This window comes from Erigeron canadensis, chromosome 9 (assembly GCF_010389155.1).
Source record: "Erigeron canadensis isolate Cc75 chromosome 9, C_canadensis_v1, whole genome shotgun sequence".
NCBI lineage: Eukaryota > Viridiplantae > Streptophyta > Magnoliopsida > Asterales > Asteraceae > Erigeron > Erigeron canadensis.
The window spans coordinates 14,134,865-14,152,976 of NC_057769.1; the positions used below are offsets into that span (position 1 = coordinate 14,134,865).

Here is an 18,112-nt window from a genome sequence, read left to right on the forward strand (position 1 = left end):
GAAATAAGGGCCCACAAAGGAGCTTTCTTCATAGTCTCGGGGAGGACTAAATGTTTGGACGCAACATGTTGGACTCTTCATGCCTACAGCGGCGGTCGTCCTAGTTGGTTAGGACGCATCACAAGGACGATTGTAAGCACACGCCTTATTCTCCATTAGATCCTTAAGCATATATATTAAGGGAGAAGATTCCCTCAAGTTATTTCCAACTTGAGAGTCAAGTTAGAAACATCTAAAACATTGAATTGAATTTAAAATTCAAAAATTTTAAATTTTGACACTTGATTTTAATTCAATGGTTTAGATGTCCCTAACACGATTAGTCATGTCAAGGAACTTGAGGGACTCCTTATATTTTAACCTATTCAATTAGCCACATTTATCTCTTTTTAAAATTCATCTCATCTACTTTTGTGCATAGTTGACGACTCGTAACTTTTGATTCGACTCGGAAATATGATTTTTTGACTCGTAACTCGACTCGTACGGGTCAGGATATTTTTATATAGTACATAATCTTGTATAACTTATATATGTGATGCTTTTTGAAACAAAATATAAATTTATTATCTTAATTCATTTAAAAATTATTACATATTCGATAATTTTGAGTCATAAACATACATGTGATTGAACACGTAATCGTATAATTCTGGTAATTATTTTGTGGTTCTCGATTGAAACCTTACAAGGCTTCATGCATCTAACTACAAACTGCATCTCACATCTAACTAAATATGCTGCTTAAATGTACTCTTTGTCATTCTTAAAACAAGAATGCAATCTTATTTGATCACTTTCACTATATTCGAATATCACTCTTGTAGTGCAAGAGTTCCTTAATATACTTCCAAAGGTAAGGTAACTCATTAGACGGTCTACAAGGTTTCGCTTATGGCTGTTGTCTACTCCATATAGTTGGCTTTGTTCATTCAAACACAAAAAATCATTATATTTAAGTTTCCCTTGAAACAAAGGCACATAACTAGAGTGAAACTTGTTTAGACCGAAACTTCTATTCATCTTCTAATCTGTCTGGAGTGAACAGGATGGATATTTATATTTATATGATTATCATAATATGACAAAAAAAATAAAATGGTGGCATTATGTTATAGATATGTTAGAATAGTGACTTTGGCTGCCACTCAGTCTCTCATCTCTTTGAATCTCAATACCAGTGGTCAATGGTGACGTCGAAATACTTGCTTGGTTTGTGTTGGAGAACTGACTTTGACTTAGTCTCTCGTGGAAATCTCTCATGGCTTTGAATCGCAAGTCTTCAGTGTAGCCAGTTGTTGTTGGGACTATTTCAGGAATGGAAGTTCTTCCCTCAAGCATACTAACAACCTCAGACATGGTGGGTCTTCTTGACGGAGACCCATCTGTGCACAAGAGTGCTACTTTCACCACAGTTTCAGCTTCTTCTTTGATAATATGGGACCCCAGATTTTCATCAAATAACTCATCGTACATTTTACTTGTTTGTAACCGACATGCCTGCAACAACAGTATTAGACTGACGGTCCACATATCTACAAAATTCAAAGCTACAAATATATGAGCGTGAAATTATAGACTGCAAAGATAAAAACGGGGGTAATATGTAAAAGCTTTTTCTTTACGCCTTAGAGAAAACTTTTTTTCTTTTTTCTGATTCACACTTGTGAATATCTATGCGCGTGAAATATATAGGCTGCAAATGTAGAAAACAAAAATTTTTGTACTTATAAGTGTGGAAATGTATCATACGAAGTATGTTTTACCTAGTAATTCACAAAGGAGGCATGTATTTCACAATCACACACTTTTAAATGTGTAAATACGATAACAAAAGTTTTATATTTAGCAAATTGTTGTCGCCTATGTAACTATGTTGCAATCCAAAAGTGCCAACTTCCATATGGTTACAAGAAACAGTTACTCAGTATGAAAGAGTAAGCTTATCAATGAAACCACTACTTTTAGTTGGTGGTTTAAATAGAATTTTTTTTTAAACGGACGTTCTTCAAGGGTGTTCTGTTAAACAAGTTTTTAGAAGAAAAAAAAATTGGTGAAACAAGTTAAACCGGTACTCCCACTACCGTTTTCAAATTTTTGGCCCGAACCCGGTATTCGCAAAACCGGGCTCAGAAAAGAGTTCGAAATCGGTATTAGCATTACCGGATTTAGACATCGTACAACACCTTTTCAGAGCACAAAACAAGGAGAGCATTGAGTGGGTGATGTGACTAAAGCTTGCGAACCCGGTTTTCCCAACAAAAGAGCTTTAGCATCTATTATTCACACAAACTTTGATATATATATATATATACACACGAACATAGCTCAATTTCTGGGCATTCAAAACATTCTAAAAAAAAAAAAAATACGCCAACTAAATTTTAAAAAAACATATCTACAGAAATCGCAGGTCCATCATCTTCTGGTGGTGATGCATTCCCAAATATCACTAGGTTTGGAGCAAAAAAACAATGTTTGGAGTCACATGAATGATGATGGCAAGCGTAAATCGGAGGTGACATCTTTAATTGATCGTTTGAAGGCGAGAAAGTCAGATTATGAGACTGAAATTGCAAAATGTGCAACGGTGGTCCAACCATCCAAAATAGACAGGAGGTACGAGGCCTACCTGCAGTAGAAGGTCCAATGGTTGCAACTAACCATTAACCATCTTACTTTTGCCAAGTCCTCAATAAGGAGCACGATTTAGCACGCGTATACCTTTAGTGCTGAATTCCGCTCGGTTGGTAGTCGGTCCGATGGTTACGTGACTAACCTGGGAGAGGAATATGCAAATGCAACAAAAGACCCTGAAGCTGCAACCCCTGCCTATGAGCCCGGTGAATACATTCACCGTAATGATGGTGATAGTTCATTTGACTCCACCGATTCTCGTTTTGTTGATTCGGATTTTGGCTTATTTATGTAATCGTTTCGGTTTTAGATAAAGTAAGTTGTTTCGCCATATATGCTTTTTATTATAAAGTAACAAGAATACCTAATAAGAAAACAAACATAAAATTGATATCGAAAGTTGCCATGTTACAAGAAAACACCTAGGAATTCAGAAATAAACGGATAAAAACCACACAAAGAACGCAAACAAATAAGCGACACGATTATTGCCATATTCAAAGTTCGGTGCATGTTTTCCTAATATGACCCAACCCGTTGCAAATGCCACATCTAGCTTGTTGTCTTGAGGTTGAACATCTGCTAGTAGAACTCTCATCCATCTCGTTCCGGTACCGTCCAGTGCGTCTCATACCCCTATGCGTGACCAGTTTTGCCGGGTCTCCTTGGATCTTCCAAAATCTACCTCTGCTCACGTCTCGGAGGGAAGCAAGTACAACATTATACTGATTTATCCACGTCCTAGTTGAGTACCTCTTACTCGGAAGATTGGCAGCTCTATCCTATCTATATCTGCAAACAGCAATGGCATGAGAACATGAAAACCTTTGATGTTGCCAAGCTCCACAATAGCAATTGTTCCTATTACCTGTCATGACAGCATTGTATGTGTACTCGCCCTTTGCATTTCTTTGGTTCGTTCTCACGGTGTAATTTCCTATTCGTTCATCATACACTTCCACCCGATGGCTTGTTGAGACTCTTTCACGCATTTGATAAACCTCCAACATTTTGCGAGCTAGTGGTGGGTTCCAATTGGTGGCCTTCCGGTATTACTTGACAAAATGGTCTCTTGTCAGAAGTAAAAGTGGTCTCAATTAAAGCTCTAATAGGTAGCATACGAGCTTTTCGAAGGATATTGTTTTGGCACTCGGCAATGTTTGTCGTTAAGTTATCCCAACGACGAAGTCCCGAGTCGTGCTTTAGAGTCCACTTATCCAAACCACTGTTTCTCAAATACGGCCAAACACCCTCTGCTTCACCTTTGACTTCATCCACCGCCCAAGAATACTTGGATTGTTGGGATGTGGAACCGATAACCCAAGCCAAAATTTTGATACACTTGTTCATGAAGTGCGAGTTGACATTGCTACAAACGTGCCTCAAACAATACCGATGATTGGTTCACTGCATTAATTATGCCTTGGTGACGGTATCAAAAGGATACACAAATCACCCTGCTACTGCGATCTGACATGCTCTTGAAAGAATTTAAAAACCATCCCCAACTTTCATTAGACTCTTCATCAACCAAGGCAAAAGCGATAGGCAATAATTGTCCATTGGCGTTCTTCGTCACTACAGTTAGCAACGTTGGAATGCTCTAATTGCCATCGACAAAGATCACTGGAATATAATGTTGGAATACTCTAATTGCCAGTCCAAATGTCCAAAATACAAACTTGAATGTTTGTATATGGCTTGAACTGGTTAAAGAATGTAGTCATTCCACAACAGTGCCTGGATTAGCACATTGTAATTCAGCAATATACTTCGGCAATGCATCAATGTTACTCGGTCAAGTTCCATACAACCTTTCAATTGCTATCCTTCTTGCATTCCATGCCTCGGCGTAGGTCACATCGACACTGAACGTTGTTTTTACTTGCGTCTGGATGTGTCTGACTTTATAAGTTAAATCCTCCTGCACCTCAGGCAAATTTTCGGAAGCTATCATACTTGCTGTCATACATCGGTTGTTGTTAGATCTCACTTCGCCATAGCAATTATGACTCTCCACCCACTTTGTGATACGAAACAATCCTGAACTGTTTCTGCTAGATCCAACTACAACCCACTTACACGGGACCCGGTCCATAACATCACGATAATTCTTCCCCTTGGTCATGCACTGTGCTTTCCAAAATTGTGGCCTCGTATCTTGAACAATAAGTTCTCTGTTTTCTCTTATGTTCTAAAGCCTAACAGTGTATACAAGTTCCGCTTTGCTTTGAAAATCCATTACTTTTTCTGTCACATAGACCAAAATACCACATCTTCTTGAACTTCATTGAATGGAATTTGACGATCATCTTCAAGATTAAGATGTTGTTGCTGCTCCAAAGGACCTTGTACATGTGCCACTTCATCATCTTCATCTCCAGATACATCCCCATCAACGCTATATCAGTCGATGGTATCATCTCTTGTATAAGGTGCCTCATCACTAGATCCATCAACCATTGGTGCAATTTCATTATCTTCATCATGTTCATCGTCTTCATTGTCTTCATCATCGTCATTGTCTTCATGATCTTCGTTATCTTGTGATTGGTTACCCGGTTGAAAAAAACATTGACTTTGAGTCAAGCTTAACAACTGGTTTGTAAAAGTAGGCTCGAACTTCACTTGAAATTACGCTTCACCCAGATGATAAATCATTGCCAAAGTATTATCATCCGTAATTAAATTTCTAAAAGGAACACCCTTAAATGCATACCATAAATATAATTGCAATTTGAAGTCTTGTTTTGAAACACCAAAACAACTGTAAGTGACATCACAAATTTCTGAATAAGTCATTACGTGAAAAAGAGGAAAACTTCTTTTTGATGGATCTGCATTTTGAAGGATCCCATTTGCGAATGATACACACTCATCCCATATTAACTGAACCACAATTGGGTTAAATGATGAAGATGCCATTTTTTTTAATATATAGTTTATCAAAGTGTTTGAAATTTTATTTGAAAATATTTGTTGGAATACTAATGGAGATACATCACATGTACTATATATAGATAAATGGTTTAAAAGTTGAATAAGGGTTACATGAGGTTGCGACACATGTTAGGTTTAGGCCGAACCCTGTATTCCCAAAACCGGGTTCAAGCTTTCTTGTATGATAACTGTTCCAGTCACATATGCTCTTGCAGGATGTCATGTCACCTCGAACCTGGTTCCGCGAATACCGGTTTCGAGCTTCGAAAAATGAACCCGGTTGTGCGAATACCGGGTTCGGGCCAAAAATTTGAAACCGGTACTGGGAGTACCGGTTTAACTGGTTTCACAAAAAAAAATTTCCAAAAACTTGTTTGACAAAACACCCTTGAAAAACGCCTGTTCCAAAAAAAATTTAGGTTTAAATAGAACAAATGACTATTAGCCGAATATTTAAAATCGTCTATAAACAGAAATTAAATGAAATTTGGCATAGAGTATTACCCAATCTAGAAGACAAATGCTACCGTTCTTTGGTATGTAAAGATTGTTGTTCTTGCCACTCACTATCTCCAAAGCCACAACACCAAAGCTGTAGACATCTGCCTTCTCACTCAAATGACCCCAAAGTGCATATTCTGGTGCCATGTATCCTCTGCAATTCAGGGCATTTTTTTCTTACTATAAAAAACTAACAAAAATGTATGAATAAAGAAAGAGAACAAACACTCACATGGTGCCTGCTACTCGTGTGCTGATATGGCTTTTGTCATCCTCATGAAGCCTAGCCAATCCAAAGTCTGATATTTTCGGGTTCAGATCTTTATCCAGAAGGACATTAGTAGCTTTTATGTCCCTATGTACTATTTTGAGTCTTGATTCTTCATGAAGAAAAGCTAAACCTTTAGCAATTCCTACACATATCTTAAATCTTGTTGGCCAATCAAGAGTTAAGCTACTGTTATGTGAACCTGAAAGCAGTGATGTTTTGCTGATTACCAAGAGTATGAAAATACAAGAAAGAAACAAAAAACTAATAAGCAATACAATCACGTAAATTTCTTCAAAGACCAATTTCAGAGATGGCAATTCCGAACCATTATTTGAGTTGTGTTTTATCTGTTACGAATAAAAGTTTTATGCCAAAGGATTTAACTAGAAGGAAAATGTCATGCTAAATTAATCGTGTTGAAAAGCACCATAAGGAGTTAACCCATTTTTCATTTCTTACCAAATTAAGTTGAGACTGGCTGATTATACGGCATTTTGGAATCAGAAAAGTAAAAAATAGAACCGTCCTGGACACTTACCAAACAAGGCATTGGCAAGGTTATTATTTTCCAGGTACTCATATACAAGCATCAGTTGATCTCCTTCAATACAACACCCGTGTAGCTTAACAAGATTTGGGTGTTGCAAACAAGATATCAAAGCAATCTCATTTAGGAACTCTCGATTTCCTTGGCTTGAATGAGATGAAAGCTGCTTCACTGCTATTACGGTTCCATTAGGCAACACACCCTGCACCACTTAACTTATAACGAGATCCACACACAATATAATAAACATTGATATAAGATGTAAATCGACATATTTGTACTACATTATTACCTTATAAACAGGTCCAAAACCACCTTCCCCTATCTTGTTTGTGCCATTGAAATTATTTGTAGCAGTTTCAAGCTGTTTCAGGGAATACGACACTGTATTCAATTCCAGCCCTTTGAAATCTGCTCAACATATAAATTGATTATTACAAAGAACACTTTTACATGATGAACAAGTGCATAGCGTAAATCACAGGTTACCTTTATCCTTCCCTTTTCTAAATTTCAAACAGCCTTTCCACCACAATGCAGCCAAGATAAAAAGAACAATACACAGGCCCATAATTCCAAAAATAACATAAGCAACTTTGCTCTTTTTCTTTCCCTTGATGGAACAAGTTTTAAAATCTACAAGAAACAGTGTACAAATATGAAATTAAATTGAGCTTAAGTCACACAAATATGAATTAAATTGAGCTTATTTCAAAGGACAGACACTTGCTACTAGACCAGCAAATAAGTGTAAAGCTTTGTGCCACAAAAAAAAGAGTAAATTGATGATTTGGTAATTTATATAAAAACTTCCTTTTGATCATTAATTTAACATGTCTGAAATATAAATCAGATAGGCTACAACTAATTAGTAAAAATTACGCGTTTGAAAAAAAATAGTTCAAACATTTAAAATTGTAGCATTGTGCAATTCAAGCTTCTTAACTGTAAATAACTTTATACTTCACAATGCTTACGAAAGTAAAATTAGTTCTTTGATTAAAGCAAACATTTTGTGAACGTATATAAGCGAGAACAATTTGACAAAGTTACGTCCTTCCTCGGAAATGAAATGAAGAAGAAAAAAAGAGTCTACAACTTTCATAGTTTCATTTATTTGTAGTGATAGTAGTACGTACATGGGTTGACCGAAATAGCAGATATAAGAGGTCCATATACACCTCTTCTAGGAATGCGCGTTGTTCCTTTACCAGCCCAATAAAGGCGTATTTCCAAGGAATTATTCACCACACTTGCATTGAATGGTATCACCACTGCTTTTTGTATACCGTGAGCCTCATTTTCAATATTAAAGTCCCTTTTAACACGTTTTCCCTGTAAAATATACAATCCTCATTAATCATATAGAGAAGTTGCAATTTCGATTCGTAGAGTTATATATAGGTATAGTTATCCATTCAAGTATCAAAGATCTAACAGGGATTCGCGAGACAAAAATTAAGCAAACCCATCAAGGAAGAAACAGGTCAATTAGGTGGAACGGATCGATAGTGTTGCAATACATTTGTTTAATGCATAAACCAGTAAACCTAAATCATCTTTACAAAGTTAACTACTACTGAAATAATATGATTTTTGAAATTAAACACTACTAAATAATTAATACATCAACATTGTTCGGACAAAGAGTATTTCAGGTCAAGTCAACTTGACCGTTTTTAACATGTACCACAGATTACCCTTCTTGCCCGTTATCTGCCCAACCCATTTTTCTACCTCTAGCCGGTCTATTAAACAATTCAAAGCAGATATTATATAGTTATGCAAGAACTACCTGTATATATATATCGAATAACCGCTTCCCAAGATTTCTATACGTACTATCGTTAGTAAATTGTATCTCAGCAAAATGCAGATTAATAAGGTAATTTCCATTTTCCAAACAATAGCTGACATAAGTAAGTGATAGCGGAGACAACCGTGCGGTTGTATACAGAGGTGGTAGGTTTGTTGGTTCTTCCAAAGATCCTATGTAATGACCAGTTTGAATGTTGTCATCCAGGAAGTCTCCAGTGCTACTAATTCCCCACTTACTAGTGCCTCTATAAAAACCTGCTGCATCACCATTAAATGAAGCATCTCCTTCATATAGCACTTCAACATTATTTTCTCTTACCCATACATCATATCCGCCACTGTTGACATGTAGAGAACACTCATCTGCAAGACATCAGATACAGTTGTCTAGTGGTAAGGCAAACACTTGGTGACCTTAAGGTCTCAGGTTCGATCCCCGTTGGGCACAAAAAATAATTCCTTTAAGGTACCCGTTACCAATGAAGCCTAGACCCATATGTGAAGTTTAAATACGCGGGTTCGATCCTTCGGGGTGCCCAAATCATGTTGGGATTAGGATGGAGGTATTTTACCGGCATCATATGACTCATACGGGGTGGGTCGATGGGTATCCAATTGTGGTACCGAGGCTAGGGTTCCCCCATTACCCTTTTTTTTTTCCAGTTGTCTTATGGTTCAAAACTTTTATTAGAGAAGCAATTTGATTAGCCTCAGAAGATTTTTAATGAAAAGTCTATAACTTGATCTCCTGTTGTCTTTTTAATTTTAAAGTTAATGAGTAAGGAAGTAACATTGAACTTCAACTATAGGAAAGAAACTTTATAAAGGCAACAGGAACTCAAGAATACTACAAGAATCCAGAGAAAAGACATAAAGGAAAGAATAAACCCTGCATCATGTAGACCGAGTCTAGTCGAAGAAATAAATTTAAGTCAAAAGATTATGACAGCCTAGATTAACGACCGAAGAAAAGAAAATGTATATTCATACTCAATAGCTTCAATAAACTGCAATAATGAGACTCCAAAGGTCATGCTTGAGTAAGGACTACATACATTTGGGACACACGATATTTGTTTCGCATGGAAGTACATCCTGTCTGTTAAAAGACACATATACAAAATCAATTAATGAAAAAGGTGCATAGAAAGAAAAAAAGGAATAGACTGAACGAAATTTACAATGTTTTCCCAGTTGAAGAGCTCCGAAACAGGTTAAGATATAGATTCCTAGTAAAGAAAAAATACGAAAAAATTAGGATCAATATTGTATATATAATGTCTCGCCTGAGAAAATATATAGGACAAGCAAAAATAGCCTTCTGACATGTTGGGTCGGCATGAAGGTTGATCCGGTCCTTGCCATGTAAAATTGTTGTAGGACAGGTCACTGTTCATAGCAAAAAAACTTTTGTAACAGACGAGCAATATAAAGTTCATGGGAGGCTAACTCCTTTCATTAGTGAACAAGACTTTGACTTTACGGTCAACCAAATGGGTTTCGAGAATCTAAATTGAAACTGATCTCGTTGAAGATTTAAAAACCAGCCTTTACTTTGATAGATTTGTAATAAAAGTTTATCTTGTGACCGAAATATTTCTTGACTTTTTTTTTGGTTGAACGGCAAATATTTCTTGACTTTTGAAAGAATCAGCATCAATTTTTTCATTGGAAGGTAGTTTAATTATACCTAAAATAAAGTCAAAAAATGTATCTATTCTAGTTCTAGTGGAATGGATAAGTATACTACAAGACTCCAAGGAAAAGACATACATGGTAGCTCCTTCTATCAAAAGCGTGTCGGGCACATTTCCACTTAGCATGTTACCAGTCAAAAACCTATTAAATCAAACCACAAAACTTATAAGTCAGAACTGATAGGAAAGGGTTGATTGCATAAAAGGTAACCAACTTTGGTTCAATACATATTTGGGGTAACCAGCGTTGTTTTTATCCATAAAAACACTCATCTGTTTTAGCACAAGGTATATTTTAACCTTAAAAAGAAAGAGGGTAATGGAGGGAACCCTGGCCCCGGTACCACAATTGGATACCCATCGACTCACCTCGTATGAGCCATATGATGCCGGTACAATACCTCCATCCTAATCCCCACATGATCTGGGCACCCCGAAGGATCGAACCCGCGTATTTAAATTCACATGTGAGCCTAGGCTTCATTGGTAACAAGTACCTTAAAGGAATTATTTTTGTGCCAAGCAGAGATCAAACCTGAGACCTTAAGGTCACCAAGTGTTTTCCTTACCACTAGGCTAACTCCTTGTTGATGGTATATTTTAACCTTTGAAACATAAAAAAGTCGACATTTCCAAACGTACAAACACATCATCCAGTATGTCAATATTTTGTTTTGATGACCTATACATAATTACCTTCATCATAATTTCTTAAATTCAAAGTCTTGTATGGCTAAAAGCAAAGTTGATTATCAGAAACAGAAATGGACCAAAGTTGCTTACCTCATTATGCAACTAACCCAACAAGGAACTCAAACAGACTTCATACTTACACATATCTCAAACTTCTTCCAATGATATTACTTGATATCTCCCCAACCAACTGGTTAAAACTTACATCCCTATGCAGTGTAAAAGGGAATGATTGTCATCAATTATACTAATTATAATATTAGAAACAAAAATAGACCATACTTTTGAGGTACCACTGTACAAATTCTTAATCAGTTAATTGTAATTTCATTATAAATACTTCTTACTAACCAAGTTAACCAGTATGCTTTGTCCCACAAACATTACCAATTCTGCCTTCTTACAATAGTCTAATATTACTGTTTGATAAATGGAAATTTTCAATGATCAAGAAAATTCCAAAACATTAACATTTTGTCAACCATCACTACCCCAGTGCGTCCATAGAAGGGGACACTTATTTTTGACCAACCACTAGGTGAGGAACCAGAGACAAGTATCCGCTCCTTGCCAAGCATTACAAGGAAGGCATGGTGGGGGTAACACAATGCATGATGTAATGGCAAGGACAGAAAAGGTGCATTTGCATGGACTCCATCAAATGTGGTGAGAAAAAAGGAGTGGCAGGGCCATTACTTGTGAGTACTCACCTAAAGACCACATTAATAGCATAATACAAATTGTCAAAATCGTTGCTCGTGCTTACAAAAATTGAAGATCTCTTCTTTGCCAGATATATGCAGGTATTTCTCCTGAAATATTGCAATTTCGCAATAGCCTGAACTTGAGAAAATGGTCTACCTCAAATTATGTCGAACTAAATGTAAACATCATTCAGTGGTAAGTAAAATAAGGATCAGGTCCATACACTCTTAGTATTCCTGAAGCATTATTCAACGAGGGAAATTTCTGAGATGGTCCATTTAAGTCAGATATCCTCCTGGAAAACAAGGTGGATTTATCAATTTCATAAGAAAGGTGACTAACGCTGGTCACTTTTCCAATTTAACTTCAAATGATTTGATTGAAGGTAATCTAATCCGCTAAATGGTCAAACTTATGATTATTAGGTAATTACTTTAAAATAAAACTCTGGAACTTTAACGGGTTTTCGCAGGCATAAAATAAGTAGGTTCCCAAACAGTAATCATAAGAAAGTTGATCTTCACACAGAAAAGGGGTCTAGGAAAAACATACATTTGAAAGGTTACATACTTACAACTCGGTTAAATTCTCAAGAAGTGATATGTTTGAAGGAATTGGTCCCTGCAGCCCAGTGCCGATCAGTTCTCTGCCAAAAGATTACATAATTAATAGGGTGAAAGACAGTGACAGGCTTATTAGTGGCAAATGCATGATTAGAAGAGATTGATCTTACAATCTTGTGAGTTGTCTCCAATTCTGTATAAGATCGGGTATAGGCCCACTTAAGTTATTGTCGTTTATCCTACTGAATCATCATTAAAGAAAGATGGTATGAATTAGAAGTTGCACAGTGAGGACAAAAGGTAACCCCTCAATTACAAAACAAAATTATTCTCTCTGACTTTTGAGATCAAATGTAATATTCTTTGATTTCAAATATATAATGGGTCTGTTGATTTTCCAGAACATCCATTATAGTTGATTTTCTCTATATATCTGACCACAACATCCAAACCAGAATCAATTTTGAATATTAGTAAATTGGATCTCAAAGGTCAAAGCGGTCGTTGGTTTGTAACAGATGGCCTACGAACAAGGTAAAAGTGCAAAAGCTTACAAATCCTTCAAGTTTCTCAATGCAGAAAAGGACGTTGGTAAAGTCCCCATCAACTGGTTTGATGAGAAGATCCTAAATATAATCAGTTGATTTAGATATTTACTTATAAAGAAATAGCTGATTATATTAATATGAGAGGTAATGGAACGACTGTATTTGGTCTTACAAAGTTTCTAATCTGCTTAATCTCCCAAGATCAGAATGAATTTCTCCCGAAAACTGGTTTCCTTCAAGGTTCCTGTTCATATATTCTAGTTACAAGGTGAATGACCTTTGGAAACTTAAGAGTTTCGTTTACCATTAGTTATCAGTTATGAACAAATACGTAATATGAAAATGCCCAAAAAAAAAGACTGTAGTCTGAAAATATGCATATTTTGAAAATATTAACGTTAAGGAAAATCATTGTATTGGACTAATTTGGTCCAAGATCAAATGTAGAATTTTTCCATATGCTTTCACCAGGAAACTGATTTCTTGCAACAGAAAGACCAAGTCTGATAGCGTCATTACTTGAAATTTTGAACACTTATTATAGAAGCAATAAATAGCATAAATGAAATTAAGCTGGTTTGATTCTTTAGTGCCATTTCTATGTATGATCTAATCATCTATAAAAGGTGACAATTGTGGGCTTGTAGCCAAAACAGCAGAGGCGTTATATAAAACACCTACAGATATGTGAGACTAGTAATATTAGCCAGTTCTCGTGGTATTTCCCCGGTTAATCGGTTCCCAAGAAGAGATCTGCAATATCAACATTCTAGTCAAGGCCATGAAAAATAACTTATAAATGAAATTTAACATGAAGAACCAATATGAAACAGAAGGCGGCTTCACATTGACTGCAACCGTGTGGCAGCCCATTCAGCAGGTATCCTTCCACTAAGATAATTGTAAGCAAAATCACTAGGAAAAAGAAAAAAAGATAAAGTTAGTTATATTCAACTAAATATACATACTGTTGTATGTACAGGAAGCTTACATAGTTTGGAGATTAGGAAGCTTCACAAGTGCAGATGGAAGAACACCACCAAGACTATAAAATTTGTGTGTGCTGCAACATAAAAAACCCCAAATACAACTTTACTAACAGCAGACATGTCCAAATTCCAAAGATAAACAAAATAAGGGACTCAAGTGGGTCAGGTTACGGGTCAAAATGGGTAGTGGTTTGGTACAAGTAGTAATACACGAAATTGTGCTGGGTTGACCTCAAAGACTTTTTGTTCGAAGTCTTAAACTTTTAGTAAATAACTGGATACAATTAAAGAACTATATGAAGAAGAGTCTTATTTGTTAACCCATTCTTTTAAGAAGTGATTTAGGAGGTTTCATACATCATGAATTCAAGTTGAAAAACTTTCAACCCCTTTCAACCAAAATAAATCTATTTATATGCAAATATGTATGGGAAGTAAGAAAATGTGTTATACATGCTAATGACATGGCAGTTGCTTGAATTAAGATTGTTGCAGGCATCATCACACTGAACACTAGCAAGAGCTTCTTGATTAAGCTTTTGCACTTTAGTAATTGCTTGAAGTTGGCAAATCTCGCCATTGAACCTCCAGTTTGTTGCACCCATCGAGCTCAAAATTTCTTCAACAGCTTCCACTTAACAAAAGTAATTCATATCTATAAGTAGTTTCGCTTGAAACTTCAAACCTTAAGTTCCGAGTTAAGCAAATGTCACTAAATGGCAACTGGGCTGATCGAGTTTTTTTGAGATAGTGAGCCAATCATATAATATAGTTGACATGTCGTTTTAATCATGACGTGGCATAATTAGTCAGTTATAACTGGTGACATGCTACATCATCGCTTTTAAGTGAGTGGCACAACACATCAACTATGGTATACGATTGAAACAACACCTCATATGTAACAGAGAATAATAATACAGGTTGCAAGTCAGATGTAATTTGTAAGAAAAATTTTCACTAAAGTTGACCTAGATAGAAGAATTATTAAAAACTTGGTTAGTAATTACTGACATGCACAAAAAAAAAAAAAAAAAAAAAAATCCAAAGATTAACAGAAATAATATAAAGTTTTGAACTTTAGACTTCTCTACCACTTAGCTAATGCTGAAAAGGCAATTAACTGACCCTAAAAGACCTAGACAATATAAGTCACTAATAAATCATTTTTGTAAAGGGTCAAGGCAGTCAGAAGATTTTGGGCCACATTTTATATCAGCATAGTCACTAATCCTGGAGTGTTTTTAGGCAGGAAAATTAATTAAAAATAAATAAAGATAAAAACTATGGTTTTACCTTCTTGTTGTGGAAGCGCAGATTGTACAAATTTTAGCAGTAGCAGGAAGCATACTGCCATAATACATGAAACCAGCACTCCCTTTTTCATCAACTTGTGTGTGTGTGTGTGTGTGAAGGGCTTTCAAGAAATATGTTGTATGTATTTGTAAGAAATATGTGTATGTGGCCAGCTGTGGTGGGTCACAAGGCACGACAGTTAAAAGGAACATGGTATATATATGTTGTATGTATATGTATGATTGAATGAAGGTTGAAAGAAGCAGACAAAGGAGTCGTTAAGCAGGCCATCAAAATCATTCCAGCACTCCTTATTTGATCGTTTTTTGACCAAACACCTCAAAACACATCATCCTAAATATGAGAAATTACTAATATTATGTTTTTGAAAAAATTGGAAAGAATGAAAGTTTTAAAACGTGACAATTGTTTAATTGACAGAATTTCATAAGGAATAAAGACATAAATTATGTTAAATGACAAAACTATCCTTTTTTATTTATTTTCATTTTGTTGACATAATATTAATACAAAGCAATACACACTTACCCAGTTACCTTTTTTTCCTCATCCACCCAAGAACATAAGCAACGACAGTAATAAATAAACATAAATATACACAAATAATAATCATAATAATAATATACATACATGATATAACAAACTATCTATACTACTTATTAAAGAAAATACCCCCATATTTAAAGTTACATAGGGGGAAATGTCTAAAATGCCTTTTTATGTAATATTTTCATCTACCACCCTTAAGATATGTAATATTTTTACTTATCACTAAAATATTTTTACTTACACTACCCCTTAACATTAATGATTACGTTATACTATCAATCCTTTATTTTTTAAAATATCCCCATTAATAATCTACATCAATCGACGTGTCATTTACCACAAATAGTCGCTTCTACCACCACATCGTCGCCGCCACGACTACTGCCACATTACACGGGTAACGTGCTAGTAATATAAACATAGATGGTGATGGTGAATAATAACATAAGGCAGCAGCACGTGATCTAAATTATATTGTGGGCAAATCAGATTCTGGCGAAGCTAAAAGTTGCAGTAGTGGTGACAATGGTTAATTTCTGGCGGGGCATCAAATCAATTTTCCATTTCAAATTTCAAACGATAAGATTTTTTTTTATTTTGGTGTTTAGTTGTGAGAGGGTATATTAGTAAACATAGATGAATTTCTTTGAATGTTTAAGGATTCCATCGTATTAGTAAAGAAATTGTAAATTCCATGATTTAAAGAATTTGATAGAATTTTTTGAATTTTAATTCCATTCATTTCCCAACCAAACAAGTGAAGCAATAATTCCAATTCTTACGAATTTCAAAGGATTTCTATGAACCAAACACCCCCTTAGTTTATTGCCTTGAGCACGTTATATATATAAAATCTTTTAATCTTATTTTTAACTATATAAATATCTTTACATTGGACATAGTCTTAGGCGTTAGGTCATGCATCAATAATCTTGAGTTTTGGAAAAACTTCAATAACAAAAAAATATTATGGACAATTAATGACATCTAAAGACACCCTCCTTTAGAAATAGTTTAAGAGCAAATAGTAAATACCAGAAATATCGTTTTCTACTGCTTTCTGGGTTCTATTTAAATGATATAAAAAAACCTATGATGTATGTTTTTGACTTCTTTTTTCAAAGACATACTTATTAACTTATTAATCCAATCATGTTAATTTACATGCAAATATATTATAATTATAAATAATACTATTACATGTGAATATTATATTATAATTCTAAATAATACTATCACATGTGAATATTATGTTTAATGTTTTGTCACTTTACATCACATAAATAAAGTAATAAATAATAAATAAAAATCTATATACCTTTATACATGTTAAAAAACACATTAAAAATAAATATTAGTACAATTATTCAATGAATTGAACCCCTCACGTTAGAATTAACTTAAATGGTAAAGTTGAATAATCTAAACCATTGATTAAAAATCAACGGTCAATATTCAAAAATGATAATTGAATCTTAATCATTCATTTTAATCTGATGGTCATTAACCTTCTGAATTTACCCCTCAAGTTATAACTTGAGGGAATCCCCACCCTTATTTTACTTTTTTATATTTTTTTGAATCCCCACCCTTATTTAATAGCAATATCTATGTGTAGCGATCACAACAAACTTTCACTAGTTCCTTAATTTGTTTAACATTATTTTGAATCAGTAAAAATAAGATTTAGAAAAAAAAGACCAGGCTTGGAGGGCCTTTTCTACCATTTAGGTAGAAATTGGAAGCAACCTCTCTACTTAGGTAGAGGTAAGGTCTGCCTACATCTTAACCTCCCCCATACACCGTTGAGGTATTGGGGCTCAAAACCCGCGGAAGGCGGCACTGAGCAGTTACTTACTTACTTACTTACTTCATTATATCAGTCGACTAACCAAACACCGATTCAACCGATCGAATTGGTTCGTAAAACACTAGTTCAAAGTAATCTTCTTAAGTAATATATAGATACTTAATACATATAAAAATTATATTCGCCATTATATATATATATATATATAACAATTTAATTTCCCGTATCTATAATAGCTTTTTTGACTTTTTAGATTTTACCACAACTGTTTCAAATTTTTAATTTTTATCACAAAATTTTTTATTTTTATATTTTGGTCACAAACTTCCAAATTATAGTGACTTTTTACCACAGTTTTTTACTAACTTTTTTCGCTTTCTTGTTTTCACCACTACCTTTTTCAACTTTTTTTATTTTTACCATAAAACTTTTGATATTGATTCTTTAGCAAAGAAGCCTTGTCGATAGTAGCTTTTATGACTTTTTAATTTGGGCTATTTGATTGGAAAGTCACTCAACTTATTCCA

General features: G+C 34.9%; 1 protein-coding gene and 1 long non-coding RNA gene across 4 annotated transcripts; both read right to left on the bottom strand.

Annotated features, from left to right (window-relative positions):
• Positions 1-931: 931 nt before the first annotated feature.
• LOC122583962 (probable LRR receptor-like serine/threonine-protein kinase RFK1) lies at positions 932-15,410 on the bottom strand. Of its 3 annotated transcripts, none has more exons than XM_043756331.1 (24): positions 15,206-15,331; positions 14,363-14,543; positions 13,912-13,983; positions 13,767-13,835; positions 13,602-13,673; positions 13,093-13,164; positions 12,927-12,998; positions 12,543-12,611; positions 12,384-12,455; positions 12,033-12,104; positions 11,871-11,942; positions 11,245-11,313; positions 10,488-10,553; positions 10,041-10,103; positions 9,896-9,943; positions 9,770-9,813; positions 8,692-9,077; positions 8,036-8,231; positions 7,386-7,532; positions 7,189-7,307; positions 6,888-7,098; positions 6,311-6,548; positions 6,082-6,232; positions 932-1,500 (listed from the first exon to the last, which is right to left on the bottom strand). In XM_043756331.1, exons 1-24 carry the CDS (start codon positions 15,294-15,296, stop codon positions 1,108-1,110), a joined length of 3,045 nt encoding a protein of 1,014 aa, XP_043612266.1. In that variant the 5' UTR covers positions 15,297-15,331; the 3' UTR covers positions 932-1,107. The 3 variants fall into 3 exon arrangements, with proteins under 3 accessions (XP_043612266.1, XP_043612265.1, XP_043612267.1); XM_043756330.1 differs by having other exon boundaries at positions 12,543-12,614; XM_043756332.1 differs by having other exon boundaries at positions 1,452-1,535; positions 12,543-12,614; positions 15,206-15,410.
• Positions 3,003-6,069, bottom strand: LOC122583965. The gene is made up of 2 exons (XR_006321363.1): positions 3,506-6,069; positions 3,003-3,429 (listed from the first exon to the last, which is right to left on the bottom strand). It is a non-coding gene; the product is annotated as an uncharacterized LOC122583965 (long non-coding RNA).
• Positions 15,411-18,112: the final 2,702 nt, after the last annotated feature.